The sequence below is a fragment of the Polyergus mexicanus genome, unplaced genomic scaffold (assembly GCF_030449975.1).
Source record: "Polyergus mexicanus isolate NDT 795.1 unplaced genomic scaffold, iyPolMexi1.0 SCAF_2, whole genome shotgun sequence".
Lineage (NCBI taxonomy): Eukaryota > Metazoa > Arthropoda > Insecta > Hymenoptera > Formicidae > Polyergus > Polyergus mexicanus.
In genome coordinates this window covers 845334-855402 of record NW_027223322.1, presented here as the reverse complement: position 1 = coordinate 855402, position 10069 = coordinate 845334, and the positions used below count along the sequence as shown (strand labels likewise).

Below are 10069 nucleotides of genomic sequence, written 5' to 3'. Positions count from 1 at the left end.
CTTTATTGCACATTATCGAATTTGTCATAAAATACCTTACAAAATTAAAATAGAGATATATTATTCTGTTAAAAAAAATAAAACTACCACAGATAACATGTAAAAAAAATAATTTAAAATTTTTGTTTGAATCTCTTAATTATATAGATCTTCTTAAACAAAATAACATTTATTCGAAACATTCTTTATATAACTATTATTTAAAGAAAAACTGAATGTATACATTTAAACCAAACATATTGTATAAAATATAAAGATTTCTCTAGAGTTCTCATTTGTAACTACAATCTATAATACATATGAAAAAATATCAGCGTTAGTAATTTACGTAACATTTAAGAAGCACAACATATAACTATTAGACGAGTTTCTTAATTTTTAACTCTACTATTTGAATAGAATCTCTTCATTGCTAAAATCAACGAACGGCGGTACTCTTCTTCTGTTACTATTTTGTTTGGTCCAGATGTGTAATAATTATATCGCGTTTTTATCAGTAATTCAAGTTTTGTTGGTGATCTTTTGTTGGCAGGTCGATACCTGCGAATCTGCGATAAAAGCAACGAACATTTGATCAGCTCTCTTAATGGCAGAGAATTCGGGTAATTATTTATTGTATATCAAAGTGCACAAACTTTGTCTGGAATATTTTCTCGACATATATATGCGCATTCTTCCGAACCAACTCTCGTTGAACCTCTCACGAAATTTCGGCGTTGTAAAAGTATATAACAGCGGATTAATCGCGCTATTTACTGGCAGAATAAAGATCACTACCCAAGCGTGCAAATCAGCTATAAATTTTATATTCAGTCATTAATATATATATATATATATATATATATATATATATCATATTATTTTAATTCTATGCCATGTTTTTATCTTATTAAAGTTATTCAGTTTTTTTCAATCCATTTACAAATCTAGCATTTGAAGTTTAAGAGGCTCGATGTTTCTCCTTCGTATAAATGAAAAACATAAGAAAACGCATACATAAAAATAAAAAAGAATCTTATTTTAGAAAATTGCAAGAAATCTTTAAAATGTTCTTTTTACCTGAAATTTTGAAAAAAAAAAAAAAAAAAAAAATTGGAACTTCAAGGAATTTTTTAGAAGATTCGAATAGATACCCTATATATATATATTTAACTTATTTGTGTTTTTTATAATATATAAAAGTATAAACGATTTTAAATTGTAAGAGAAAAAGTTTCTTTTCGATTGAGCAATAATTGTTTAATGAAGACAATATCACGAATGAAACGAGTCGATGGTGATGTGAAAACTCGCATAACTGTTTCTACTTACGTGGCACAGGATAATTCATCATGGCGAGAATTTTCAATCCTATTATCGGCGCCCAACACGCCGCATCTGTCAATACGATTAGGAAAAATCTGAGAGCAAACTCGGAATCGCCAACCGATAATGGTGTGGCGTGACGCGTTCTCCAAATGCTGGCGAACATAGCAGCGTAAACGTAACCGATAATCATCAATCTGCAAATGAATGCAATGATAGCTTCGAATGATAGTTTCGATGCAATATCAAGGCAATCAAGAAATGAGAGAATCGATCAAGCTCGCGCGGTACAGGTTGATTAAATTTTTTTTTTACAACACTACATTATATCATTCCTACATAATCGAACTTGCTAAAAAATTCAAGTACCGATAATTAAATGTAACAATGCGCGATATAGAATCATCTCGAAAAAAAATTATTTGACTACAATTTTTTTTTTTTTTAGAAAGAAAATACGAATAAAATGTCGCGCTCTAACGTTGTATCATCGATAATTAAAGTGAATCGCAGTCTACTTTGAACACGAAATAGCTGGTTCATATCGCATAATTACATTCAATTTACAAAGTTGTTGCAATAACACGCATTTTACCCGAGGAGATTAAGTCCCAGGAAAATAAAGGCCGAGTATTCCCAGCCTATTAGATATGGATCGTCTATGTGTAGAGGAAAGCACATTCCATTGACACCGTAATATCTCGTGCTGCTTCTCCAGTGGATAACTTTCAGATTCGGAAGAGATAATTAATCCGTCAGAATCAATGATAATGGAAAAAAAATTTCTGCTATTTTTTCTTGAAAAGATATTAAGATTTCTTCAAACGGTGCAATTACAGGCATAAACGTATCTCACTTAAAATAATGAAGAAAATTCTATCTATATGCATAAGAAATATCAAAATTATATTGAATAAACAATAAATCAAAAAAGTTATCATACAGAAACAAACCTGGCATAAGAGCAAGGATAAATCCGATAATCCAGATGACAATCATTGACGAGGATGCAGCTTGAAATGTCATGGCGCGGTGGCCTTTTAAAGGTGCTGCGATCAAAATAAATCGCTCCACGGACATGAATGACAGGATGAGCACAGAAACCTTACCGAGCAATTTAAGAGATCATATATTTAAATTTGTGGCATCACCGATGTTTTAAACATCTGCACCCTCACTAAAACTTATATATTTTTAACTGTATATATATATATATATATATGAACTTCTCTCCACTATTCGGAAAAATTAGAATCTAGTAAAGAAAATTAATTAAAAATATCCTATTTCAAAGATTTAAATTTAAATTATTTGCCGAAAATATAAAAACCGTTTTCAATTGACATTTATTTAGACGAAATCACACAAGTGCAGTTAATTACATCTAAGCAAAACAAAATTGTAAATATACGTATAAATGTACGTTGATTTTTTTTATAGCGGCTATAGATTTTATTCGGTAGTAGCATAGACGGTCATTTATAATGATAAATAGCAAATTATACGTTGCAAATAGAAAATTGTGGGATTCATGGTGTTAATGCACATACCTCGGATGACATCATCGCCAACACTCCTACAAGCGTACAGGACCACGAGGACATCCACGTACTCGCCTCCTGTTGGTAGTTATCGCGGAACCTTGCGTCTTCTATGGCGATTATGAAGAGATATATTCCCATCAACATGTCCGACACTGTAAAAGGATTACGTGACTTTACCGCCTAGTGATTTATGGTGAACACAACATTAATATGCTTTATCGATCATAATGCTGTTCTTTGTTGTTAACCGCAACGATGATAATGCACTTCGTGATTCGGTACGAATCTACCACGAGTCATTTGAATAGGGATTATTTACGTCGCTGTTATCTCTTCTATAACGGTCTATGCGATATCTAAAGAGCAACTCTCTTTTGTCTAGCTTTTAGATTTTTACGAAAATTTCAACGAACGAAACATATGTATCATCGAAAGTATAATCAACATTCAGAACCACAAGAGATGTCAAGCTCAAAAACAAATTCTTTTCATCCCATTTTTATATCTTTATGTCATCATTTTCTCTTTTTGAATTTCGAAGAATGAAAGAAGAATGATTTTATTTCCTCGTCAAATTTCTCATCTAAGAATATATTTACACAATTACCTGCAAGATTTCTGATAATAATACTTAAAACACGATTTTCATCCTTGGCGGTGAATCTTCCCCACAGAACAAGGCTATTGCCGAGACAAGTGACACAAGATATGCTCCAAACAGCAGCTCTTAATAGAGATTTGCTCAACAAATGAGACGTCGACGACACACCTTGAAAAAAAAAAAATAGAAAAAAAGAGATAATAGAAAAAGAAAAGGCACATTGAGGTCATTTTTTTTTGTTTTATTGCATTTGATTTGATGTCGAATTAATCAATCGTTGTTATAATTCAAAAACTTTTTATACCATCGCGATATATCTTACCATCGCTAATAGGTCTGCATTTTTGTACCTTTGGTGCGTAGGTCATGCAGTAGTGGAATTTTTTGAAGTATCTAAAAAATTAGAATATTATATCACGATTGATTTCGATGGAATTTGCATTAAATAGTGAAGACATATATATAAATAAGAATTATTAATTAATTAATAATTAATTCATTATATATATCTTTAATTATATACATATATTCTCAGCTAAACTTTCTATTTGTCGTCTATACTAATGCTAATTTAATATAAAAATTTTGTCGAAATAATGCTTCGTATGAAGATAGAAAAGTTTTCTGTTTTTTAATAATTTTAATTTTAATTTTTTTTTAAATTTTGAATAGTTATTGCACGCGTTTTAAATAATTATAGTATTGGAACGTACACGAAATCAAGATTTGGAAACATGTCAAATGCATTCTTTTCCATATTGTCCATGTTTATATCCTCGACACCTCTGAAATTCAAAGTCCCGATATAAAAAAGTGGTTTATTTGATTCATTTTATATTAACCTTTTATATTATATAATAATATATAGATATAAATTGATATAAAGAGAATAAAAATTTCTCTCACGATGCGAACGTTACAAAATTGTTACATTAATAAATTTACGTGCATCAATATGTAGGAAGAAATAGTATGTGTAAATTATATTATCTTTGGAAAAAAGATGCAATACTTACAGAGAGCGAAGATTGTTTAGCGGATTAAAGAGCGTAATTGGTAATTCGATGATAGGATTGTGACCGATTAATCTGAAAAGACGAGAAATTATATAAGAATGAGAGAGAGAGAGAGAGAGAGAGAGAGAGAGAGAGGAAAGAAATTATATTTGCTAGAATAACGTGTTTTATTTTACAAACAGATTCTGATTTACATGCATGCAAGCTTAAATTATAATCAAAAACCGGTTGCACAAGCACGTACGTGATGTTTCCGTAGTTTACTTTCGCGAATAAACTCTTTTAGAGGTAAATACTAGGGAATAGATCTCAAGCACGTTTGTAGCTCCAACATTTAATTAGAGGTGAGGCTGATTATCACGCGAATTATATACATTATCACACGGATATTTATACTTACAGCTTTGATAGATTATTTACGGGCTGGAATACGTTTGATGGTATCATGATTATCCTGTTGTAGGCCAAGTTACTGAAACAAGATCGCGTGTTAATCGCATTTTAACTGCGTTCGGTCTTTGATAGAGTCTAGAGCAATCGATTCATTAGACGCGGCGCAGTTTGAAATTAATTACATTTAAAGGAACTTCTAGTTTCTAATTTCTAATTTGCTGTCAATTCATTAAACATGACGCAGTTCGCAAGTAATTAAACTTAAAGGAAACTAAACTTTCAGTTTTTAATTTCTAATTGTATGTGTAAGAAATCTTTAATATTTAAGCTTCGAATAGATGCGAGTTAGAATCTTACATGGAGATGGATATACTGATAAAAAAGTCGAATTGCATTTGATTATATTTATATTGTGTTTATGAAATGATGTCGGAAAATGAAATAGGAAGGTAGGTACTTTAAACGGAAATCGATCATGCGCGACGTAATAATATTGCGTCAATAATCAAAGCGATACGATGCATTTTACCTTGATAGCCCATGGTTACGATAACCCAACCGCTGGATACCGTTAACTTGAGAAATCGAGTCACATTAACATTTATGCACTTACAGCTCAACAAGTTGTTGCAAATTTCGGAGCGCGTTCTCATTGATGTTGGTTATGCTATTGTCCTCCATACTCCTGAATCATCGTTGCGCCGTTAGTTCGCATGGATCTTATTAAGAATGACAGTAATCGCTTCTCCGTAATCTACTTACGTACGTACAGTGATTTCAAAGCGGGACATCCGGCGAATAAATTTTCCGTTATCGACTCGAAGCGATTTCCATCCAATATTCTGAAACGCGACTTTGAAAAATTGAATGTGTACGTGTAACATATATCGTTTCTGATTTTTTTTTCTTTCTCATTAAAGTCCCAATCTACTTTAGCAGTATGAAAAATTGATGATTTTTAGAAATTTTTTTGAGAAATATTAGAAATTGATCTTCTTTTACGTTCTATGTTTTTATTGATGTTTCAACAGTACGTCAGTATTTTTAAATCTTGTATGTTTAGTTTTTTTTTGTTCAATACAAACCTCTGCACATCTGCATGTTCAAAAATGCATGATTCGACGGTGCGATATGCTGGTTCTCGTGTAATTGTCTGAAATGAGAAAACTCAGTCTAGTTTTATTTCGTATGATATTCTTGGAAACTTAATTTCATTAGAAAAAATTGGAAAATAACAAAGTGTTATTTTAAAATTAGATATTTTAATTCTGCTGAAATTTTTTCACTTTTTGAAGATCAGAAAAATATGAAATATTAATTTTTTAAATTCTAACTAGGTTTATTCGTCCCAAAAATATCTTACGTAATAAAATTAGATCGAGTTTTTTTTATTTTAGACAATTAAACGAGGAGCAGCATGTCACACCGCCATTTTACGCTACGTTAAATAAAAAAAATTAAATATCCAAGATTTAAAAATATTGACGCACTGTATAAATATCAATAAAAACATATGTAAAATGCTAAAAAGATCAATTTCTAACATTCTTTCAAAAAAATTTTTTTTAAATCATCAATTATTCATACTGCTTAACTTACATTTCTCCCAATGTCGGCAATTGTGGAAGTTTCAGGGTAGATTCCGTCAACATATTCTTGTTCAGATCTCTGTCCGTAAATAAAAAAAGTAGATTAACATATCAATATTATAAATCAAAATTGACAAATGTGTATAACGTAATCCTATTTCTTAAAGCAGAATATCAGTGATTTTTTATGGATCAAAAGAGCGATATAAATACTACGGATAAGTAAAGCAGAATATGAGATTTCAAATGATAACAAATATTAAATAAATATAGAGATAATAAAAAATATTCTAAACAAAGAAAACATACAAATATTTATTTCGCAATAAATGACGATAAGATAATAGATTAAAATCGCTTATTACATTATATTTTCCGAATAATTTTGCATATAAATATATATAAGATAGCTTTTTATACTGCGATAGTGTTTATACATCAAGTATACAGTGGTGCTATTTCCCAAATCAGAAAAATTTGCCGTCACAATTTTATTTTGATCCAGTCTCAGGGTTTCCAATTTATTCAACCCCGTTAAATGTCCAGGTAATATTTCCCTGATCTTATTATTCGTGAGAACTCTGTATACGCAAACAAATATCGTTACATATCAATGTCTTACATATGTATAACTGTCATGAAATATATTTAAATTGTACTCACAACCAAAACAATTCAGTTTGATGGAGGAATACTCCTTTTTCCAACTCGATTATATCATTATTATCGAGATATCTGAAATTATAGAAAAAATAATGTATAACATTTTGCGGAGAGATTCATAAGAGTTTTGTTGAATTTTTATGACTTACAATAAGCGTATCTCTGGATATCTCAATAATGCATTACGGGATAGATGCGTAAGCAAATTTTCGGTTAAGAAACTGTAGAAGATCGATACTATTAATAATTAATATTATTGATAAGAATATATATTTAATTGATAAATTCCACCTCATAATTCTATGAAACAAATCAATCATCGCGCGAGTGACTAATAATATATTTTTTATTATTAATATGCCCGACTCATTTGGCTCTATATATAAATATTATACATATATTGCAAGAAACGTGATTTTTTTTTCTGCAAACCGTACATCGCTGTGACGTTCGGTGACAAGTTCTGAGGAATTTCGGTATAATTCGTACAAGTCACATGACATATATCATAGACGCATTTATCGTCATCTAGTGCGTCGTCGAATGCATCTGCGGTAAAGAACGTGTAATTTTTTAAGCGCTGTAAATGTTAAATATCTATTGCGTTATTTTACGATGTTACCGCAATTCTCCAACTTTTCCCAGTCTCTGTCTTTCATAAACCAATCCCATGTTCCGTGCATGTCAACTGCGCAGCAAATTTATTGATTAGAAGAGCGAAACTATCTTTGGAAATCTAGAAATCAGGATAATTTTTTTCCTTCAGATGTATTATTAAGATAAATGAAAATTAATGATCGTACTCCTGGATTAAAACGCGTGTTACTTCGGAATTTGTTAATTATGTAACGAATTCTGAAGTAACAAATAATACAATTTTTGTAAAAAGAGTCAAGTTTACTTGCTATTAGGCGAAGAAAAACATTTACGTATTTTTATTATGTAGCCATTAGCTAAACAATTTTAAACATATTCGAATAACAATTAAAATATGAGCCTGGCGGAAGATGTGATAACTATTGTATTAATATTAGTAAGATCTGAAACACACAGCAATTTTCCGTGTCTTCATCGTCGCCAAATGGACAATCCGGTACACCATTGCACCACCTACGTTGCGGCATACATATAGTGCTCTTATGACAGAGGAACGTACCGACAGGACACTTGTCTAAAAAATGCATACGAAAATATATCAGAATACGCGCTTTTTATCATAATTTTTTGTTAAACGGTCATAAAATTGAGAATTATTATTTCCGGAGATTTACATGCGGCGATTTTTTACCGCAGCCATTATTTCATCTTGTTGAGAGGCTGCGTAATAATCTAATAGTGCTGTACTATAGCTCGAGAAGAGGACGCACTTTTATCTTGTAAAAACGACATGTACGTGCTAAGGCATAAGAAATAGTCACTGATCGTGAGTAATTGCAATGACATTCGCATACTATCTACTCTAAAGTATAAAGAATATTCCGAAAAAAAAGAATTGTGTTTAATGGCAAAGATTAACAATTGCAGATTTTTTTATATCGAGAACATATATAGTTCTTTCTTTTGATTTTCCACACCTTAAATAAGTACAAACTTTTTTTCGAATGCGATACAATATTTTCAAAACTGACGAGAATTTTTTTACAAATAGAAGAAATTACGAAACTTTTATTATGCTTTCAGGCAGCCGTATGACTGACAATGTTTTATGTAATTTATGTAATTTATAAAACTCTATGCTTATACAAATTAAATTTTTTAGTAAAAAAATTTATGTTTCCTCTTTATAATTTATTAAATTTGGTTTGTAATATTTTGCAGGAATAAGTATTATAGTAAGAATGCAATCAATCTTGACAATATATTAAAATTGATTAAAATAATAAAAGTAAAATTCGCTTAAGACAACGCATCACCCAACTAATCAATCATACCTTGATTGAAGTAGTACATGAGTCCGGAAAGTATGCACAGCGCCGTAATTAGTGATGCACCGACAAGAATGATGTGTTTATACCTCATAATGTTTTAATAATTTTTTTCTTCCTTTCCTTATACAGTTAGATTATATTTAATATTTTAATGATTGCAATCAGAGAGAGAGAGAAAATTACGAGATTTTTTTTATTCGAATTACTACTATGTTGAAGATTTCACCATGTAACTCGGTTAGCACTCGGGACACTAACTGTATGATACTAGTTGCATCATGGTACACAAGCTCCAACACATTGCACACGCGCTCTTCGTCGATTCCGGAGGAGCTTTTCTTTGTATGCATTTCTTCCAGTCTTTCGACCAATCGTCTCGCTTCCTTATCATTGAATACTTCTTAATAATTGTATAGGAACGTGTGTACAAATAGAATTTACTATAGATGTGTGCTGCAAAGTTTTTTTTATCTCTTTCGCATTTCTATATTATATACGTGAAACTATTATCTTGACGTCATAGTATAACATTGTAAAATTTTACAAAGTGATATGTATATATATATATATATATATATAATAATAATGATTAATTATAATAAATAATTATATTTATTGTAAAATAGCTGCCGTAAAATAAAAAAAATAATAATTTTGAATTGAAATAGGTGCTGAAATCATTTTATTGTACAAATAATCAAACAGTTGATACATTTAAACGTGAATTTACATTTATGTTTTTACGAGTTGATCCTAAAATAAAAATAGAAAAACCACTATTATGTATATAATATTTAACATTGAATTATTATAAGAATACGTAACACAGATTTTAAAGATAGAGATGTGAGCCATTATACATTCGGGAACAATATTCTTTGTCACGTTAAAAATCAATCAAGAAAGATACACATCGCAATATTTAAGATCAAAGCATCTCTAAAGCTGTGTCTAAAATACGATATAATACGCGTTGAGACATGTAGATTTACCTGCACTTGCATCGTTGAAAGTTATTCCCATGCTCGAT

The 10069-nt window shown here is 30.4% G+C and overlaps 1 protein-coding gene across 2 annotated transcripts; it reads right to left on the bottom strand.

Moving 5' to 3' along the window:
* Positions 1-261: 261 nt before the first annotated feature.
* Positions 262-9252, bottom strand: Lgr3 (Leucine-rich repeat-containing G protein-coupled receptor 3). 2 transcript variants are annotated; one of them, XM_070310620.1, is made up of 21 exons: positions 9043-9252; positions 8163-8282; positions 7734-7799; positions 7549-7660; positions 7261-7332; positions 7112-7183; positions 6886-7029; positions 6459-6527; positions 5630-5701; positions 5473-5544; positions 4867-4938; positions 4467-4538; positions 4164-4235; positions 3773-3843; positions 3457-3618; positions 2856-3001; positions 2259-2409; positions 1901-2030; positions 1312-1502; positions 636-794; positions 262-548 (listed from the first exon to the last, which is right to left on the bottom strand). In XM_070310620.1, the coding sequence occupies exons 1-21, from the start codon at positions 9128-9130 to the stop codon at positions 502-504; spliced, it is 2160 nt and encodes a 719-aa protein (XP_070166721.1). In that variant the 5' UTR covers positions 9131-9252; the 3' UTR covers positions 262-501. The 2 variants fall into 2 exon arrangements, with proteins under 2 accessions (XP_070166721.1, XP_070166729.1); XM_070310628.1 differs by lacking the exon at positions 4164-4235.
* Between the last annotated feature and the right edge of the window lie 817 nt (positions 9253-10069).